The sequence below is a fragment of the Tripterygium wilfordii genome, chromosome 7, assembly GCF_013401445.1.
Source record: "Tripterygium wilfordii isolate XIE 37 chromosome 7, ASM1340144v1, whole genome shotgun sequence".
Lineage (NCBI taxonomy): Eukaryota > Viridiplantae > Streptophyta > Magnoliopsida > Celastrales > Celastraceae > Tripterygium > Tripterygium wilfordii.
Window position 1 is genome coordinate 3,917,461 of NC_052238.1, and position 22,237 is coordinate 3,939,697.

At 36.8% G+C, this 22,237-nt stretch overlaps 2 protein-coding genes across 2 annotated transcripts; both read right to left on the reverse strand.

Moving 5' to 3' along the window:
* Nucleotides 1-10,231: 10,231 nt before the first annotated feature.
* Nucleotides 10,232-11,817, reverse strand: LOC120002485. Its single transcript, XM_038851258.1, has 2 exons — nucleotides 10,710-11,817; nucleotides 10,232-10,383 (listed from the first exon to the last, which is right to left on the reverse strand). The coding sequence occupies exons 1-2, from the start codon at nucleotides 11,815-11,817 to the stop codon at nucleotides 10,355-10,357; spliced, it is 1,137 nt and encodes a 378-aa protein (XP_038707186.1). The 3' UTR covers nucleotides 10,232-10,354.
* A 1,124-nt stretch (nucleotides 11,818-12,941) lies between these two features.
* LOC120001598 (ABC transporter G family member 14-like) lies at nucleotides 12,942-16,515 on the reverse strand. The gene is made up of 5 exons (XM_038849983.1): nucleotides 16,246-16,515; nucleotides 15,220-16,012; nucleotides 14,541-14,708; nucleotides 14,198-14,385; nucleotides 12,942-13,917 (listed from the first exon to the last, which is right to left on the reverse strand). The coding sequence occupies exons 1-5, from the start codon at nucleotides 16,408-16,410 to the stop codon at nucleotides 13,273-13,275; spliced, it is 1,959 nt and encodes a 652-aa protein (XP_038705911.1). The 5' UTR covers nucleotides 16,411-16,515; the 3' UTR covers nucleotides 12,942-13,272.
* Between the last annotated feature and the right edge of the window lie 5,722 nt (nucleotides 16,516-22,237).

A 22,237-nucleotide genomic window follows, 5' to 3' on the forward strand; every position in this document is an offset into this window, starting at 1 on the left:
ACCCAGTAAAACCGCTCATCTAAACCTCTTTCATTCAAAAATTTTCACAAATCTAGTGAAATCCATAAGCCAAAGCTCAAATCTTCAAGGTTGACTCAAATCTTCAAGGTTGAATTATCTGGACGTCTAAGCTCTGTAAGCTGCCATAGCGACGTCGTCGAAGACTCAAACAAGCCTAAAGTCGGCAACGCGATCTCCGTATTCGTTCCCCTAGAACAGGTAAGTGCTCACCGTGGTCGCTAAGTGTCCAACCCTTCGTCTCCTACTTCACCGAGTCTGCATTTTACCGTATAACATCTTGTGCTCAAAAATCTTGTCATTTAAGTCGAGAAGGAAGATAGCACCAAACTAAGGTTAGTGTAGTGCATTTTACGAGTTATTATACCATACAAATATTTCGTTGATAAATGATTTTTCGTTGATGTGAGACAAATTTTTCATTAGTTACTTCGTTAGTTTTCGTTTAACTCAGGCAATTTTTCGTTGATAAAACATTTATAAGGTTGATAATATCACGATTTCAATGAAGTGGGTTTCTCACCCAACAACTTTAACCATGGCTGGATGTATAGCGCAAAAGATGGTTCGACCAATCGTAAATGGTAGAAAGTTTACACTTACACTTACACTTCACCATTCTGTTAGTGTAATAAAAACACCAGTAAATATATTTCGTTGCTAAACTTGTGTATTTTCGTTGCTAAACGTGTATATTTTTGTTGCTAAATGACTGTATTGTCGTTGATATCGACAGCTTTTTTAGTTGATAACTGTTTTACTTTTCTTATATCATACCCAATTACGGGTATTTCGTTGATAACTGTTTTACTTTTCGTTGCTAAACGTGTATAATTTGTGCTTGTTTCGTTGATAAATTGCATGCTTTTGGTTTTTAATATTTTAGATGCAAGTTTTGGTTGATAACCCTGTTACTTTTCGTTGAATTTTTTGGTTGAATACTCACTTATTTAGTGATTCAGAAATGGAAGAGGTTAGCATATTGGTTCGTTATTGTGGGTCTTGGGAAAAGGTTGGTCTCAGTTATGCATATAAGGGTGGGAAGAGTAAGGGCATGATCATTCCAAATGACATTTCCTACAACCAATTATTGGATATGGTGTGCAAATTGATCAATATCGATCATCGGACACATAACATCCAATTGAAGTATATTTTCAATGTCCATGGTCCAACTGAACCTGTTGAGATTGAAGGTGACAAGGATGTTTATTTTTTTGTACGATGCAACAGCGACAAGAACATACCTGGGACATCTCTATGCATTTCAAACACTGATAGAGAGGTATATGATGATGATACTGAGGTAAATTTTGAGTTAAATGATGATCGATATGATATTGCAGATACAGAATTGTTTGATGAACCTGACATAGTTGGATTCAGCCAAAACATTGATGATCGTAACGTCAATGATCATACAACTGCCCAGGAAAATTTTTCTTCTGAGGGTAATGCTGGATTTGCCGGTTCTAATTCAATTGGTGCGTCACAAAGCTGTGGTAATATGATCTCACCTGCTGTACATGATGATTCATATGCTGTTTTGAAAGTCGAAGAAATATTTCCAGACAAAAAGAGCTTGATAAGTGTATCATAACAAATGATCCTCTTTTCTTGAAGGTCTATCACACCAGCAGCCCAATGATCAGCAGTTATATTAATTGGGAAATAAACCCTATCCAAATTGGACCAAGAGACCATATTTTCCTTAGATCCGTCAACAAAATGCATTAGAAGATCATCACGGTCCCAATGTGAAGGCTCATTGTTCTCTTCGTGCAATTTGTAACGGATGTTGAGATATGTCTGGAAAAAAAATTATATTGAATTGTCAACGAAAAAATATTTATGTTATCAACGAAAGAGTGTATCGTATAAACGAAAAGTGTAATATAAATGTCAACCTAAACATAGATAAAATCAACGAGAATTAAAATACTTACATGAAAAGGTGTATCCAAAATCGCACATTTTTGTCTGAAAATATCAGTATTCTCAGACATTCTTTTACGAATGAACTCGAATGCAACATCAAGATGCTGCAGAACATATTTATATCATTATAAGAAATAAAGTAAGTTTATCAACCATAAACACCAAAACAAATACAGTTATCAACCAAATCTATATGCATATATCCACCTATAATTCATTCACGAATAACGACAACCATTGGATATCAACCTAAATAGAAGCAGTAGTCAACGTAAAAGTAATTCAGTTATAAACATAATTTAAAAACTTTCATTAACATAAAACCCTAAATGTATAAATTTCTATATCATTAACATAAAAAGTAATGTACAAACTAAGAGTTATAAGTGCGTACCGTATCTAAAAGCCACTTGCTTTGGTCGATGATTGTATCAAACCAATCCTTTTTTGCATCAATTATTTTTAGATCAATTGTCTTATCATGATTGATGGGCTTCTTATAGAATTCATCCATTTCAACTTCCCACTCGTTCGGATAGTCTGAAATAGGATTGAACTCTGGGAGGATCTTTCTCTTCTTCTTGGAAGGGTCGGTATATGGTGACACTTGGTACATACCCTTCTTCTTCAATCTTTTGCTCTGATACTGTTGACCTTCTGTTGCAAGCTTTGCCAACAAACGTAATTTATTGGCATCACTATCATCCTCCTCATTAGTAATTGAACTACCCCCATCAACCATTTCAACATTCTCAGTTTCTTCAACTGAGGCATCAACCAGTTCATCAGGTTGATCAACCTTAACTTCAGAGATACCAACCATAAATTCATTGGTATCAACCTTATCTGAAGTAGTTGCAACCGTGTTGTCAACCATAAACGTAAGGTTATCAACCTTAAGTTCACTATTATCAACTTCAAACTGGTCATTATCAACTTTATCATCAACCTTGATATTAACACTGTAACCCTTCTCAATTGCTACAGAAGAATTATCAAGATGACGATCATCATCATCAACAATCTCATCGACATGGGGGGCAACATAAAATCTATTTGCATCATCATCATCATCGGTTGTTTCAGTTGGCAACTGGTCCACCTTCTCAATAATATCGCTAATAACTTTATCGAAAACTTCATTGGATTCAATTGCCAAGTGATCTTCCCCATCGATAGATGTTATATCACCCTTCTCCAGGTTCCCAATTTCAACATGCTCAGCTCCAACTCCATCTTTATCATCATCTAAAGAAGGCTTCTTCTTCATTGAAGCCTTCTTTTTCCTGGAAATCAGCTCTTCCAAACCCACTTTTTTCTTCTTCTCCAACTCTTGTAACTCTGATATTTCTTTGGCTGCCTTCGGCATTGAACGTGAGCTCCTTCTCAGAGTATTTTTCTTTACATGCTTCCCCTTTTTTATCGCTCTCATCTTCACAATCTTCCTCTTAATCCCCACCTTTTCTTCATTTTCCTCAACTTTATCATGTACAATTTTATTTTCTTCTTCTTTTTTGCTCAACTTCTGAGCAGATTTTAGGCCCACAATCTCGTGCTCAATAGAACTGAGTCTCACCGAGATATCATTTATCTTCCCATCCAGTTTATTTTCTAATGCAGCAAGAGTATCCTTGACCAATCCCCTGATCAACGAACTCACAAGCAATCCCATCTCAAATGTATCATCTGACTTTTTAACTGAACTGACATCAGAGTCAGCTCCAGGGTTCTGAATGGGTTGCTTGACTTTCTTTGCCTTCTTTAACAAAACACCTACATTCCCTTCACAATTAAATGTGTAGTCTTGTTCACTTTCTGAGTGTGTGTTGACCATTTCAAAGACTGTAACCTGAAGATGAAAAAATAATATAAATTAAAACATCTAAAGTATATTATCAACGTAAATATATACAATACCAACGTAAAATCTATACAATACCAACGTAAAATTATACAATACCAACGTAAATATATACAATACCAACGTAAAATTATACAATACCAACGTAAATATAACAATACCAACGTACAATTCTCAATAACAAATAAAGCATCTAAATTGTAAATCATCAAGCTAAACATTTTCATTATAAACCAGAAAAATATATTTACCTCATCCGCCTCCAATATATCGTTGACAGTCTTCGACTTTGGTGCCTTAGTTGATGAGCATTTCAACATTCTAGGCAACAAATTCAGATCAACATAGTTTGCAAAACTTGCTACAATACTGGGAATAACCTCATATACTCATAGTTGGAAAGCCCAGTACATTGTACCATTCATAATCATTCTGCTTGGCCTTAAATTTGTCGGACCTTCCAACAAGACAATTAGTCAGGGACTATATTGTCTTCTTGTAGGACAAAGTCCCCCATGGGTACTTGTTGAACATATCAACATAATCAACCAAATTCAAGAAATCAACATCAATCAATAGCTTCACGTCTCTACCTAAGAGTACATACTCAACAAAATATACAAGTGCCAACTTAAAAACATCTTTTGGATCTTGGCACTGCATAAAAGTCCTTCGTAACTCTTGGCATGAAATATGATAGCTTCCATTGAAATACTTATTCTGCAAGCCCACCCTAGGTTCACCAGACTTCTCCATCTCTTTCAAATATAATGAGATGTCTAGTAGGGAGTGACACCTCAGTCCAGTTACGAGGTTAAATTCCCTTATTGAAAAACTAGATTCTTTTCCACCAATCAAAAACACCAACTTTCCTTTCTTTTCATCCTCTTTTGATTGTACTTGCCGAAGGAGGAGTTGGTGTACAATCTGTGGAGCCCATTTAATGTTTTTCAGTTGTAAGAAAGCACCAAAACAGATTCCCCTAAACAAAGTCAGCTGATCTTCGCTCAGCTTACTCCTGATATCGCTTATTGTTTCATATAACTTTGAAAAAGAAAGAACCTTGGCACCAAATCTCTCATTGATGGGAATCTTGTACGCCATTTTATGTCAAATCTGCATGTATATGAAAGGTGTAAAATAAGTTTATCAAACATAAACACAAAACCAAAACAGTTATCAACTAAATATATATGTATTTATCAACGAAAAAAGTAATACAGTTCTCAACGAAAAAGTAATACAGTTCCCAACCTAAAAGTAATACAGTTATCAACCAAAAAGTAATAAAGTTATCAACCTAAAAGTAATATAGTTATCAACCTAAATAAAAGCAGTTATCAACGAAAAATGTACAAACTTTCATGAACAGTACAACACCTTTTTACCTTTACTGTAAAACTGATAACAACCAACATGCACGCCTTTACCAACGAAACCCAACACCCTATAACATATATGTTACACGCATGACTGTTTCACTAACATCTTCCAAAAATCTCATACATATGAACGAATATTCAAACAAAGATAACGCAAAACCAGCACCGTCAATCCATGAAATGAAACTAACCTTAGTCGCGTTTGTTGTTGTTGTTCGTTGGTAAAAAACCAGAAGAAATTCCAACAAAGTAGTATTCTCGAAAGAACGAAGAAGATGAAGGAAGAAGATGCAGATGTGAGAGAATTTTTTATCTTGCTCGTGTGTGAATAAACGAAGAAGAAGATGAAAGGACAGGTATTACGCAATTCGAGACGGTTACTGTTGGCTTTCAGCATTTTGAACCGTGCAAGGGTAATTTTGTCTTTTCCTTTGTCAAAAGGGTTATATTTAAGTGTTTTGAAAAGAAGAGTTAGATTTAAAAATTCTTTATTACCGAGGGTTATTTTTCAAAAAAACCCTTTTTTTTTTCGTAATATGAAAACTCAAATTGGATTTTTTATTCTTAAATTTCCTTTCCAAACTTATAAATTTTAATAAAAAATAACTACTCTATTAAAAGGACTAAAACACATGACGCTCCATTTGTTTTTTTTTTTAACAAACCCCAACAATTAATTTCATAATAACAAAATTACACTTAACGTCATCATAACAGTCTAAAAAATTACAAATTGAAATAAAAAAAGTAGGCATCATGACTCGAGGGAAAAAAAAATTAGAGAACATCCCCGGATGATTAATATTGTCTCGGGATGAATTGGTACAAACTAAACAATAAATATAAAAAAGACACAACACATATTAACTAGATCTAAGAGTCACAGCATTATATGCATCATATATGTGTCGTTAAAACACATCAGAATAATGGAAATTGTGAAAGATTCATGACACATGGAAAGAAGATTCAGATTTCACCTCCACAACCGAGGTGATGTGATGAAAAGACCCTCAAACATTTTGTACTCATAAAAAAATTTAAAGAAAACATATACATACAAAGGAAGTTTATATCTTTACAAATCTCCATTTGTAGCTTAAAGACTTAGAATAAATTTTTTTTTAAAAGGGTATAAACTATGGTGAAAATTCGCATTTAAATATTAGGTTTAAAAAAAATATAAAACAATTTCATAAAACACACGTAAATAAGGAGGTATTTTCGGAAAAAAATTGGTTGAAATTATTCCATCAATTTCACCAAATTTATATCATTGGATGGTGAGGTGTAGTGTTGTTAGATCAACCAATTATTCCATCAATTTCATCAAATCTACGTCATTATATGGTAGGATGTGGTGTTATCAAATTAAATGCAATCATACATTGGATGGTGGAGATTTAGTGAAATTTTTGGAATAATTTCAGCCCTCCATCCCGGTGTTTTCTGGCTGTATGAGAATCATCAGGAGACAGAAGTAAAACGAGGAAGAAGAGCCGATAAAGCGAAAAAGTAAACATTGATGCAGAGAGGAGAACTTCGTCAAGGTGAGTTCTGAAAAAACCAATTCTACAGTTGATAGTCGTCTTTGCGTGATATTTTGAAGATTATTTTGTTTTGTGCGAGAGGTTTTATGGTAGTACAGATACCACACTAATGCTTTGCGAGTTAACTGTTCGATGGACGGCCTGAAAGAGGACGCATTTGTTTTGTTCCTCTAGATAATTTGATTGATGCATTTACATATAAAAACAACTTTCATGAGACTGGATATTGGGGATTTGACAAGCATTTTCTTGCATATAAACCCTGTTCATGTGTTATGATGATAAGATATGCTTTCTTTTGACTTGAAACTGGTTTTTTTTATTTGGGTTTGTCAGTGGAATTCCACAACCACAAAACCCCTGCAAAAGATGAAAAGCACGGAGCAGAATGCATATCAATCTCTTGTTGTAGAAAATAAAGATGCAGAGACAGAAAGCTTTTCATTCTTATTATTCATGAACTCATATTGCTTACATATATAAGCACTAGAATTATGCCATAGAATCAGCCGAAAATATTGACATAGAATCAATTGATCTAATCAGCCGAAATTATGGACATATCAGCCGAATTGTTGACATATCAGCCGAAATTATTGACATAGCCAACTAATCTAATCACACAATAATCAGCCGCAATTATTGACATAGAATCAACTAATCTAATCTAATCTAATCACACAATAATTTCGGATATTGACATAGCCGAAATTATTGACATAATCAACTAATCTAATCACACAATATCCTCCAATACTCCCCCTCAAGCTGGATCGAGTAGGTTGATCGAGCCAAGCTTGGAAAGTATTCGAGTAAACTGAGCCGAAGGTAGAGCCTTTGTGAATATGTCCGCAAGTTGATCTTGAGTCCGAGTGTATCTAGTAGCAATGGCTTGAGCTTGAACTTGTTCCCGAATGTAATGACAATCAACCTCGATATGTTTAGTTCATTCATGAAAAACTGGATTAGAGGCTATGTGCATAGCCGCTTGATTATCACAACAAAGAGTCATAGGTTGAGAGGTAGAGATACCAAGGTCAATGAGCAACGCCTTTAACCACATAAGTTCAGAGGCAGCAGAAGCCATAGCTCGATATTCTGCTTCCGCACTTGAACGCGCAACAACAGCCTGTTTTTTACTTTTCCATGAAACCAGGTTCCCCCCGATAAACACACAATATCCAGTTGTGGATTTCCGATCAAGAGTATTACCTGCCCAATCAGCATCGGTATATCCAAGAATTTGAGAGTGACCGTTATTCTGCACCAGAATGCCGCGACCAACAGATCCCTTTAGGTAGCGAAGAATCCTTTTGACCATGATCATATGATCAATGGTAGGAGAATGCATAAACTGACTTACGAGGCTGACTGCATGACTAATATCCGGCCTTGTGATGGTAAGGTAGATGAGTTTGCCAACTAACTGTTGATAAGGTTGAGCAGAATCAAGAGGCTCACCATGCATAGAGAGCTGAAGCTTACTGTTTAGCGGTGTCTTGGCTGATTTGCAATCAACCATATTTGCTTCACGAAGTAAATCTAACACATATTTCCGTTGATTCAAGAAAAGCCCTTTGTGCAATGTGGCCATTTCTATTCCCAGGAAATATTTAAGAGCACCGAGATCCTTAATAGAAAATCTTTGATGAAGGATCTTTTTAAGGTTGTGAATAGCTGTATCATGAGTACCAGTAATAATGAGATCATCAACATAAATTAGAACAACCAACCTTTCATTGGATCTGGTGCGAACAAATAAAGAATGGTCTGCATTACTCCTTTTGAAACCAATTTCCTCAAGCACGGCACTCAACTTTGCATACCATGCACGAGGAGATTGCTTCAATCCGTAGATTGATTTATGCAACCTGCACACAAGACTAGAATTATTGCTTTGAGGATGTCCCGGTGGCAATTTCATATACACCTCTTCCTTGAGATCACCATGCAAAAATGCATTTTTAACGTCCATTTGAGACAAGGACCATCCATGATTCACAGCCACCGAAAGCAATGTACGAACTGTAGTCATCTTCGCAACGGGTGCGAAGGTCTCCTTATAATCTACTCCATAAGTTTGAGTGAAGCCTTGCGCAACTAAGCGAGCCTTATGCCTCTCAATTGATCCATCAGACTTGAATTTTATCTTGTATACCCATCGACTGCCAACTGCCTGTTTATCTGGTGGTATTGGAACAATACTCCAGGTGTGGTTTTCTTCTAGAGCCATAAGCTCTTCTTGCATTGCATGCTGCCACACTTCTTGTTTATTAGCCTCATGAAAACTTTGAGGTTCCATGTTGCTAGAAATACTGCTAAGATAGGCTGCATGTGAAGTGGACAATTTTTGATATCCAAGAACATCAGTGATTGGGTGTCTTACTGAGTAAACCATGTAGTCTTGTAGTTTGGATGGTGGATGTCGTGTACGAATGGAGTGACGTTGTTTAGGAAGAGCCACACTATCACCCAAAATTGATGCTGGTGGTGTCACTACTTCACTTGCAGTATCTTGTTGAGGTATGTCACCATTACTTGATTCACTAGACAAAGGTACCGAATCTGGAGTAGGAGCACCCTGATCATGTACTGACAATTCAGGTGTTGTGATAGGCAAAGGAAATTGATCTAGCTCCCCCTGATTGAATATATGCTTAGTTTGAGGGAAGAAAGAAGCATTTTCCTCAAACCTGACATCCCTAGTAACAAGGAGCCGTCTAGTAGTAGGATTGTAGCATTTATACCCCTTCTTGGTTGGTGAATAGCCTAGAAAGACACACTTGACAGCTCGGGGTTCTAGCTTGTCACGCTGGGAAGCTTGAATGTGTACATAGCAAGAACATCCGAACACTTTAAGATGCTCTAAAGCTGGTTTTTGACCTGTCAACAACTCATAAGGAGAGTTAAAGTGCAAAATGCGACTTGGTAGTCGATTAATGAGATAAGCTGCCGTGGACACCCCTTGAGACCAAAAAACTTTGGGAACACTCATTTGAAACATTAATGCTCGAGTTTTCTCTAATAAGTCACGGTTTTTTCTCTCGGCTATTCCATTTTGTTGTGGAGTACCAACACAACTAGTTTGATGAATAATGCCATGCATGCTCAAGTATTGTGACATAATGTGTGTCATAAATTCAGTGCCATTATCTGATCGTAGGACTTTGATTTTGGTTGAGAATTGAGTGAGAACAAGCTGATGAAAATCTTGAAATACATTGGCAACATCACTTTTTGATTTTAAAAGATACAGCCAAGTAAATCGAGAGTAGTCGTCAACAAAAGTAACAAAATATTTGTAGCCATCAAAAGATTCAAGAGTTGGACCCCAAACATCGGAATGCACTAAATCAAATATTTTATTGGAATGAGAATCAGAAGACGGAAATGATAGTCTAGTAGATTTTGACAGGTGACATACATCACAACTTATTGAAGATTTATGCAGATTTGGAAAAATCTTGGATAGAATGGGCTCTGAAGGATGAGCTAAGCGTTGATGCCATAACGATTGATTTGAAGATGAATAAGCGTTTACATGAAAACCCCGAGACGTGGGAACATCATTGGAAAGGTAATAAAGCCCTTGATAGAAAAACCCTTCACCAATCGTCTTCTTGGTGATAAGATCCTGAAAAACAACTTTGTGAGGAGAAAAAATAGCACAACAATTTAAGGCAGTTACAAGCTTTCCAACTGAAAGAAGTTGAAAGGGAAAAGAAGGGACGTAAAGAGCTGATGATGCCACATTTTTAGAGAGCAATTTTACTTTTCCTCGTCCAACCACAGTTGCATCGTTACCATTGGCTACAGATATTAGAGATGGAGGAAATAATGTTTCAAAGTCAAATAGATTGTTTGGACTATTAGTCACATGATCAGTAGCACCTGAATCTATAACCCAACAATTATGTACTTTACTAACAGTTAGAGCATTGGAAAAAGCATTCAAAATACCTGATATGTCTTTGGTAGAGACAGACTTATTCTCAGCCAAAAAACCCGCAAACTTTCCGAGCAAGGCATATGATTGTGATTTTTCAGGTTCATTCTTCTCTTGAGCACCTTGTTTAGCCTGAAGGTAAGATGCAAATTCATTTATAAGAGTAACAGGGCTAGATGTAAACCTTGACAATTCATCTGAAGTAGACGTAGTCACATGATTGGCCTTGTATCCTGATGATTGTGAACGTCTTGGAGTACCCTTATTATCTTTTGAAAATCTTGGTTTCAATTCAGGATGTAGAACCCAACATCTATCTTTTGTGTGGCCTGAATTGTTGCAATGAGTACACTTCAAGTCTGGTCGTCTTCCTTTGTACCCCTTCTCTTCAGTTTGCCTAACATGAGCGACATATGCCCGAGTTTCAGACAAATCAGATTTGATGTTGACATTCATAACTTTTCTACGAACTTCTTCCCGCTGAATGGTAGAACACACACTTGCGAGAGATGGTAACTCATGATTCATTAGAATACGACTGCGAAGATCTTCATATTCTGGTGCTAGATTGGCCAATAATTGAAAAATCTTATCCTCCTCAGCCCTTTTCAGCAAGGTTGCTGAATCTGTAGTATGTGGTCTGTACACTGCCAATTCATTCCACATGCTTTTTAGATTACCAAGAAATTGAACAAAAGATTTACCTTCTTGGTGAAGACAAGCTATGTCTCTTTGAAGTTGGAACACACGGGCAGCATTATTTTGGTTGCCATACATCTCTTTGATGGCTTCCCACATGTCTGCAGCAGAGTCGGCATAGCTGAAGATTTCAGCTAAATGTATTTCCATCGAATTCAATAGCCAAGATCGCACCATCTGATCTGTGGCAAGCCAAGTTTCATACTCGAGTGATTTATCATTCGGAACAACAGTATCCTTATTGATAAATCCAAGCTTGGATCTCCCTCCAAGGGCCAAAGAAACAGTTCTTGACCAAGGGAGGTAATTAAATTCATTTAAAAGACTCGAACTTAGACGAAGATTTGAATTGGTCTCAAAAGGATTAGAAACAACAACAGCAGATGATTCTGCTTTTGAAATAACAGGAATGATTTCTGCCATTTTTAGACAAAACAAATAGAAGCAGATTTATGAGGACGAACTTCCTCTGATACCATGTAGAAAATAAAGATGCAGAGACAGAAAGCTTTTCATTCTTATTATTCATGAACTCATATTGCTTACATATATAAGCACTAGAATTATGCCATAGAATCAGCCGAAAATATTGACATAGAATCAATTGATCTAATCAGCCGAAATTATGGACATATCAGCCGAATTGTTGACATATCAGCCGAAATTATTGACATAGCCAACTAATCTAATCACACAATAATCAGCCGCAATTATTGACATAGAATCAACTAATCTAATCTAATCTAATCACACAATAATTTCGGATATTGACATAGCCGAAATTATTGACATAATCAACTAATCTAATCACACAATATCCTCCAATACTTGTCCTTTCCAATTATTTGAGTAAGATAAAACTTGATGCGGATAGTGCACTATGTTCAAATTAGTGAATGACAGGGATTATGGGGCGTTGTTTTTCTTAATGCATTAGCGTCCACTCCATGTGAGTGTCTTATTTCCATTGTTTTTGTTTCCCCTCTTGTTATGCTTCCAACCATAGCTTTGCCTATTTAATCCTTGGAGGAGACAATATAATTTTTCCAGTTTTTCTGGTCTAGCCTTACGAGTCCACTTGTTTTCTCTTATAATTTTCCCCTTTTATTTTTTCCCCGTTGTCTTCATTGGACTTTAGGATGCAATGAGATTCAGTCAAAAGTCAAAACCATAAAGGAGAAAAGGTTTCGTACGTTGCAAATCGTTTATATTGTCAGTTTACCCTTGATGCTCCCCTTATCTTTCCTTTAATTGTCTCATTAATACTTTGTTACTTTTAAAATGATTTGGTATGACAAATTTCGCATAATTGGTACGAGTTTTATACAGAAGGTCATTTTCCTAGGACTTGCCCCACACTCTGTTCGATTCACAATCTTAATCACCTGTCACTCTCAGTTTCTCTATATATTATATATCTTTTAGATCTCCTTTGAGCCCTTTATAATTTTTATTTCTTTCCTGGATCGTCGCAGGATGCTATTAAACAAAACTACAAAAGCAATGTTTAATTTTAGGAGATGCAAGAAAATCCACAATTTGTTCCTCAAAAGACCAATGGCCTTCACAGTTTGGTCACTCTCTTCTTACAGAGGAATTCATGTCTTCCTTTTCCATTCATTCTATCATATAGCGTTTCAATCAATTTATCACAAACTTTCGGTTGTAAACTATGAATTCAAAATATTGTATTTTTATTCCGAGTTTGGACATTTTCGTTAGCGTCATCTAGAGTATGGTATAGAAGTACATCAACTCAAAAGGGAGTGATAAAAAATATCACAACCTGATTTCCATCTAAATCTAATGTGATGTCTCGATTGAAGAAGGAGAAAACTCTTCAAATTGTCTTGTTTGTTGAACTGGAAAGTCTAATCTCTACCGTACTCGACGTAGTGCCAAATAAGCAATGAGTCGATAACCCACCAACATCACTGCCATGGTGCACACATCCACCCACAAATTCTTCAGCCCCATAGACTTGACTGCAGGAAAATCTACCACCCGGCACCAGACTCCTTCTGAGCACTCATAATAATCATTCTCACTGTACTGAACTCCCAGAAGAAGTTTGTAACAGTAGTAGCTATAGCTCAAGTACTTTAGCCAGACTATGAAGGGAGGAATTTGTTGGATGTAGTAGCCTCCAGCAATGAGGAAAACCAGAGTTGTTACTGACGCTAAAGTTGTGGCTTGTTTTATGTCCATTAGGATCGCACCAAACGCTAGGCCTAAACTTTGGGAGACAAGAACACTGTAAAGAACAATGAGTAGGGAGAGAATGAAAGTTAATGGATCTGGTTTCAGTCCTCCCATCCAATAGATTATAAAAACAAATGCAGTTGGCAATGCAAGCTCCAATGGCAGGTCACCAACTGTTCTGGCTATGAAATAGGAAGATAAGCGGTACATTCCTGATGATCTTTCCTTGATGAGCATTGACCTCTCTTGGGGAAATGTAAAAACAGCATTGTAGAGAGGATAGAAGCCCCAGAAAACGGAGAAGAAGAATAGCATGGCAATCTGCATTGGAAACACATACCTTCTTTAGCACATATAAATTGGAGATAGACCTCCTCATCTACCTTAACATGTTCCCTATATTATTGAAAAGATGTTGTAGTCAAAGACGTAATTTAGATATAAATGTAAGAGTTTTCTTGTGGCTGGAATTCATATGAGGTTTAGAGTGCGAAACTTTGTAGTTTTACATGTTTTTACTTGAGTTTTGATTAAAAGCTAGTGATCGTGCTGCCTAGTCATTACGCAAGTAGAAAAGTTCCTTAGACAAAAAAATTCTTACTCGGTCAGCAATATGAGAAGTTGGGGTGTGCCACCATAGGAGTCCGCCAAGTATAGCAACACTAATGACTTGGAATATCCTCAACCTGTTGAAGGCTGCATACCTTCGCTCCCTTAGCCCTCTCTGAAGTAGCACCTTGATCTGATGCTGCCAACTTGTGCACCATTGCTCAGCCTTCATGTCGATACCTGTTACATTTTGGAATAGCTGTTCATAAATTTTGAAAATAAAAGGGAGACATTTAAAGCTTATGGTGATGATTGCTCCACTCATATGGTGATTGAACTGTTAATTAGTTATTGCTACAGCACAATTAAATCAAGAGAGAAGACAGAAGGTATACCTCTAGAAGAATCTTTTCTATTATTGACATCCACATTGCAAAGCTCGGATTTCAGTCTTGTAGAAATGTTTTTCTCATATGCAGAAATAAGGGTTTTCTTGACCAACTTATGTTCTTGCTCACTGATCTCGCCTTGATCAGATCCCTGCTTAGAATCAGGGCTAATTCCTGCAATTATAAGATATTTCTTAGTTGCCACAACAAAATATGTTTCTGTCTATCCAAAAGTGACACAAAAATTTCATATTTTAATACCTCTGAAGATTTTAAGTCTCATATAAAGACCTTATATTTTTATGGGTTTGTTAGGAGAGAAGAAGGTGACCTTACATTTACCACAATAAAGAAATAATATTGACAAGTTCTATTCAAAAAAATAATATTGACAAGTTTTTCTGGTTGGTGGGTGCAGTCTCCTTATAGTCTGTTATAAAAGGAATAGGTTTAAGCTCCACATTGGAAGACTAATAGCTCCATTGCAAGTAGTGAGCAATAGAGAGGATGGAAGAAATGATGAATAAGGGGGAACACCATCTCCTTCCAATGGTTGTTTCATCATCAAAGCCTTTGTCCGAACTGATGTTGGTGCCAGCTCCAATGGCTTTTTTCAGTTTACACTAGTAGTTGACGGTAAAATAGAAAGAGTTTTGATAAATGATAGCTTAAAATAGTGTATTACCATTGGCAAGATCAAGTAAAAGGTCAGCTGGATTAAGAGTCATTGATGTTGAAAATCCAATGGAGGAGAAGTATTCCAAGGCTGCGGACGCAGGGCCATTGTAGATGGGGAAGCCCTCTGAGAGTAAGATGACCTTATCAAACATGTAATAGAGCCGGCTTGAGGGCTGGTGAATGGTGGTTACTACCGTTCGGCCACCACTTGCGAGCCGTTTGATTGTAGTCATGATTCTCTGAGCTGTGGTTGAGTCCAGACCTGATGTGGGCTCATCTAGTAATAATAAGCTTGGATTTATTAGCATTTCCTGACCTATACTTACTCTCTTCTTCTCCCCTCCAGATATTCCTCTGAAGAGTGGCCCGCCTATCATGCTGTTCCGGCACCGAGTCAATCCCAATTCGGTTATAACTTGGTCCACATGCTGGACTTTCTCATCCTGGGTGACACTGGTAGGTAGCCTTAACATTGCCGTAAATAAAAGGGTTTCAAATACTGTGAGATGTGGATACAAAACATCATCCTGTGCTACAAATCCTGTTCGTCTCTTAGTGATACCAGAAAAAGGCTGACCGTTGTACGTAATCTTTCCGGACAACTTACCTGTAAGACGACCTCCAAGAGCAGTAAGGAGAGTGGTTTTTCCACTACCAGAAGGACCAAGCATAGCTAGTATCTCACCAGGGCAAACTATGCCCGTTATGCCATTCAATATAGTCTTTTCTTGAGTGTCCAATGTACCACTGCCGCACCATCCTTTTTGTTCCAAGTTAACTTTGTACACTACCTCCTCAAACTGCAAAGATGAAATAAACTGTGAACACATTGAGAAGATTATCAACGCCGTTGAAAATTTTAATTAGTAGAATTACAGAAGTTTGATATATCTATGATCGTGCTTATATATAAACAAGTAGAAATTATACTTAGTTTTCCTACTTTCCCTGAGTGCGGTTATGTTTTTTATGTGCAATTATGTCCATTGTTTTACAGGGGTGTGTGATTGTGTGTGAGAGAGGAGAGACAGACCTTCAAAGTTATAGGATACAAGATCACTGGGAGGACAGGTTGGGAATCAGCTTGTATGGGGTAGGCAAGAACAACCCTTCCTTGGGGCTCAGACATCTCTGTGAGACTTCCTACCGAGTTGCTGCTGCAGTATTCTGGCTTTGGGGCGATGCAGTTGAGGGTCATCTGTGAGGTGATGTCGTTGCTGTTTTAGATGGCGTTAGTAGAAGGGAGAAGTTGTCAAGGTATTCCTTTTAACTTTGCCTCCCATAGTGTATTGCAGAGCACACACATATATATAGAGGCACAAGTAGTACTCTACTTCTGCCAAGGCTCTATGAAGTATGCCTGTCTTCAAGGTGGGATCCCACCATCTTTTCTCTTATAAAAAATTCTGACACTAACTCTTAATAGTTATTTATACTAATCTCATCCCTAGTTTTCCTTTATCAGCATCTCTCTCCCTCTCCCTCTCCCCCTCATACACGCACACACGCATGCGCACACTCACACTCACACTCACACTCACACTCACTCACAAACACATACACACACATACATGCTTTCATCTTATTGTGACCAAGAGTGAATCTTCATGTGGCATTGGCGGGCATATTAATGAATGACACATGGAATGATACAAGTTGCTGATAAAGATTATTTCAAGGGCTACACTTTTTTTATATTGTTGAGAACACTTCAATGCACTCCTAAGATTAGTTCACGGAAGACTATAATACTTAAAAATTCATATATCAATTCTTCACCTCATATTTTATGAAGTTTTTTGTTTGTGCTCCCAAGTGCTTTCTATGCCCATGCATACCATTTACATGGGTTTTTTCCATTTTTAAAATTCGAAAATAAGAAATGAGTTCTGCTGTAGACATTGAATGGTGCTCCCAACTACTTTGCACAAAGTAGAGCTAAAGCATGAAGCTAGTGGAATCTTCTATTAGCTAATAAAATAAGGCAACTCGTTTAGTTTTCAGGGATCAAGTGATTTTCTGTTGTTTGTATATATGTTTGCCTTTTAAAACAATTTCTGCAAATGGCCTAATCTTTCTGCATTTAAAAAAATCCATTATGTTTAATTCAGTTAATTAATGATTTTTTCTTCCATTTACATCTCTCACTAATATTTAACTTCTGTGGTTTGTTTGTCCTAGGTTGGCATTCTTTACAAAATTTACATTGAAATCGTAGAAAGCATCTGAGATATTAAAGAAGAGAAGTTTGGTTATTTTCAAATGCTTTTCACTATTTCTGTGGACAATGACATGACAACTCTCCGTTCCGTGCATCTGGGTCCAAGATCAACTGATCAAGCACAGGAACTTGTGAGAAAACCAAACCAAAGGTATCTATCTATCTATTAATATTCTCCTCGTTCTCTTTTTTCACGCGTGGTCGTTCAATTAAAAGTCAATATTTGTCATTTGGACTTAACTGAACTGATTATATATTCCAATTTTATCTTGTATATCCTTTATTTATCATTCCTTTCCTTTCTGATTCTTTTTTAATACCAAAGTCAAAAAACTCGGTCATAGTTGTCGCGTTTTTTTCACGGAGCATAACTGCATAAGATATATACTTGCTTGTAATGGGAGAATTTCAGAATAATTTCAATGAAAAAGAAAGGTGGAGGATAAAGGAAGCTACAAGTTTACTAGAGAAAGCCAGGGGGCGAATGATTTTGTCTTTAAATATAGTTTAGACTTCTGATGGGAAATTGATAAAGCTAAAGAACACTGCTTTTTTCCCAGTAAAGCCATCTGATTCTTATATTCCTCTTTTCATTTGTTAGCAGTGTTTATTTCTTTCACTGTAATCTTCAACATTCATATCACCGAAATTTGATATGACCATTGTATCATTGCACCTGTATCTGTAATATTCATATTATTTTTTTCAATAACTCCCGTGCATAAGACTTTTGCGGTGGACAAGATTGGGGACAGACATGACATGCATATGTGGAGAGTGTTTTAATTGAAATTGTGTCATGTTAAGAATAATTTAAAAACAAAGATTATATTAATAAGTAATAACAAAGGTTGCAGAACAGTAGACCAATAACGAAGGTGGGGAAGTTAGATGCTAAACAGAAGTGTACGTTGCTCTATATAATATAATTTATTTTTTCCTCTCTAGACTATATATTACTCCATTTGAGCTGAATAAGAGAACAATGATTAAAGGAGAACCCATCAATTGGATTCCATTTGCTCTCCATATAATTTTTTCTTTTCTTTTTGTGCAGAGACTCAGAGAGCACTGAGAATAAGAGTGTGGTAATGGGTCCGCATGTAGGCAGCCTTTTCTTTGTTAAAGATTGTACTTGAAACCTAAGTGCATCATATATATTTTCAATGCAACTTGCATAACATATGAAATCTTTACGTACATAAATATTAATGAAGCACGAGAGTTCCTTTTTTCTTCCACTAGTTTCCTTGCTTCTTTAACATATTCTTGTTCACATTTCAAATCTATTATCTCTAACCCCATATCGCATGGATTCCCTCCCCTTTTTGGAGCATTCTTACCCTTATTTATAGTTATTTTCATTCCGTTTGCGACCGGATATAAGACCATTTTTATGCCCAAAAGAATATCTGCAGTCTCGTTTATGGCTACTTTTGTTTTGGTCATGACACCATTATGTCATTTGCACGAGTGGTAGATATCATGCATAGTACATAATGCCTTGTTCTAATGTTTTGTATTGATTCCATATCTAGATTTCTCATCTTGAGTTCTGCTGCCGACGGTGACTTGGTGTGATTCGCTTGTTTGTTTATCTTAGCTACGTTTGATTGACAAGTAATTCAATGTAGTTGATAAATGTGGAAATTCCACACCCTTTTGAGAGAACCCCATTAGTTTTTTAAGGTGGCGGATATTCCTCAGGGGGTAATAACACACACATCACACAAGTGGAACAAAACAATCTTTTTTGTGGGGAAAGTGTGGATAATTCATTTTATTATTGTTTTACATATAGTGGAGTGAAAAAAGCCGGGGATGAAGATTGAAGAGTGAAGCATTGCAATAGTTGTCGTATATTGAGTTTGTGAATGGAGTTGGGAAGTTGACACGTAGCAAGCACTGGCTCCATTATAGTGGAGAGGCTGAGGGTGAGGGTGAGGGTGAGGGGTGGGACACCACCCACTCACTCATTATTTTCTCCCATTATTTATGTTAATTATAAGTGGGAATGGATTTCTCTCCTCTCTTTGTTGTCTTTTTGTCTTGTGGACTCTCTCACTACACTTTCTCCTAATAATTGTTACTTTTCACTACCTTAATTAGGCTTTTGACCACCTCTTAAGTCTTAATGTATGTTCAATAATTGTTACTTGGTATCAAACCCACTAGAGATGTTATCCATTTTTTCCCTGGTGTTTTAGAGGAGGAGGCCTTATGTCTCCAAATATCATGTTAAGTCGCAGGGTTTTGATGTGATGAGTTGATTTGAATTCTTTAGATGGGAAAACTGAGTTCTGGTACAAAGTATTTTTTTCTTTTGTTTTTCTAGTTTGATGGATCATCATATATCGTCAAGGTGGCAAACAAACTTCTTATCTTGATAAGAATAGTGAGAAATCGAATGATTTTACATGTCTAATCTCGATTCTCTTTGAGGCTGAATCTTTACATGGACTCCACTGAAAATGGTATTTGTATGATGTTTTTGTAACACACTCTTTTATGCACTCTCGATGATAATATGAATAGTCCCAATTGCAATGAATAGTGGTAGCACATTCTCAATATTGCCGATGACCTTTCTATTCATGATGTTTGATTGCCCATGGTAAAATTCAAGTGGTGTTCTCGGTACTCATTGTTAAGACGAAAAGTCCCACATCGGTTGTTGAGGGGTCTTGTATCCAGCATATAAGCTGGTGCAGGCCTTCAAACACTTGTCAAGCCTTTTCCAAATGGAAGGGCTTGGAACTGCCACGGCCCAATGGGCCGAGATGGTGGGGAGGCTTGGCTTGGGTTTGTGCCGTGCTGGGATTTTCTACATGGTATCGGAGCAGGTGTGCGCTCGTCCCCGATAAGAAGTCCACTCGTTGGGCCTTGGGCATAGATACCCAGTCCACGAGTGCGGGGGAGTGTTAAGACGAAAAGTCCCACATCGGTTGTTGAGGGGTCTTGTATCCAGCATATAAGCTGGTGCAGGCCTTCAAACACTTGTCAAGCCTTTTCCAAATGGAAGGGCTTGGAACTGCCACGGCCCAATGGGCCGAGATGGTGGGGAGGCTTGGCTTGGGTTTGTGCCGTGCTGGGATTTTCTACACTCATGCCTTCAAGTTGCGGGGGAAGGTGAGAAATTTTCCATAGAATAAAATTGTGTGGTTTCGAGTCTAGACCCTAAAAGCGAATAATACCTTAAGTTAAGTTGGTTTATAGAGGGTACAAAATTCTCTTAGTGTGCGTAAGCGTATCTTTTGATTTATTCTATTCTCTAAATAGTGTGCTAATGTGAAAAGTTGAACTTGAATTTTTCAATTGAATGGATTCATTTCCGATCAACTCAGTCATCCTTGAATAGTTGAATGGCCACTATTGTTGAGGGTCCACTAATGGATATAAAACTCCATAAACCCAATTCCTATTGAGCCTCATAATGTGATTGTGGCATAGAGCATCAAAGGACAAAGGACACCATGTGTTTAGAGCTTTGATAAAGAAAGGTGTATGTTTTTGTGTTTGTACACACCATCTACTTACGATGGAATATTTTCATGTGAAACAAACCATATAAAAAAAAAAAAAAGTGACAATCGACATCAATTTTGGGTCTCCAAATCTCCATGGTTTCACCAACACCACAACTTTGACACAAGCATGCAACTGAGATCTTTTGTGAGGTTGATCTAGTTATTTCAGTGCTTGAAAACTACTACTTTTGTTTGATGTAGACGACCAACCCCCCAATGCCCATACTGATTGCCTTCCTAGCTAACTGACATGAAACTCATTACTTTTATCTTTTAACTTAGCTTGCGCATTATATTAGGGATGTCATTCTCCTGTAAAGACGTCCTTATTGGGGTTCAAAATAAGTACCTCAACTTTTTAGGTCCACATACCCGAAAATATTTGTGATAAAGTCGATTAAATAATCCTAAACCCTAAACACTAAAGCTTAAAACCCCTCATATCCCAAACACTAAATTCTAAATTTCAAATCGTAAACCTCAAATATTAAAATCTAAATTCTAAGCCTTAAATACTAAACTCTTAAATTTTAAATTAACTTTAATCTCAATCGTAAAATATAGATGCTTAAAAGTACATGTATTTATATAAATCCCGATAAGGATGTCCATATTGGAGAATTCCTATTATATTAGGAAGACAAAAGTTAATGGTAGTACTGGAGAGTTATAAGATAGTGATGATTAGACGGTGAGAATTACTGTTTAGCTTTATTTAATTGTTAAAGATAATGAATGATAGTGCTCTTGTTAGTTGCATGCTTAGCCACCAAAGCATGAATTCACATCAAATATATTTAGAGTTAGGGCTTCGATGGACGGCTTATATACTCGGATTAGAATTGTTAATCGAGTATAGACGTACATACTCATGTTTCGAGTTTAGGATTTAAGAAATAATTTGGCAATAACCTAATTAATTCTCTCTCCAGATTTAGGGTAGTACGGTGTTCGAGGTCGAGAATTCGAACCAATTAATTGGGATATTTCATTGTGAAATATTGGTTGTGGGCTTGTTCCACTTAATGTCCTCTACTATGGGTTTTTGTCCAATTTTATCTGTTGCGCAGGCAGCGTGATGAGGGTGCTCTTGATTGGATGGTTACTCGGTTAAGTTAAAAAAAAAAAGGATTTAAGGTTTAAGTATTGGGGTTGAATTGAAAATTAAAATCCTGCCATATTATTATATCTATAATGAGATAGAGTATCTAAAATCCAATTAGAATCCGACACGCCTATGTGAATCATTGGAAAAAGGGAATATGAAATTGAGAAGT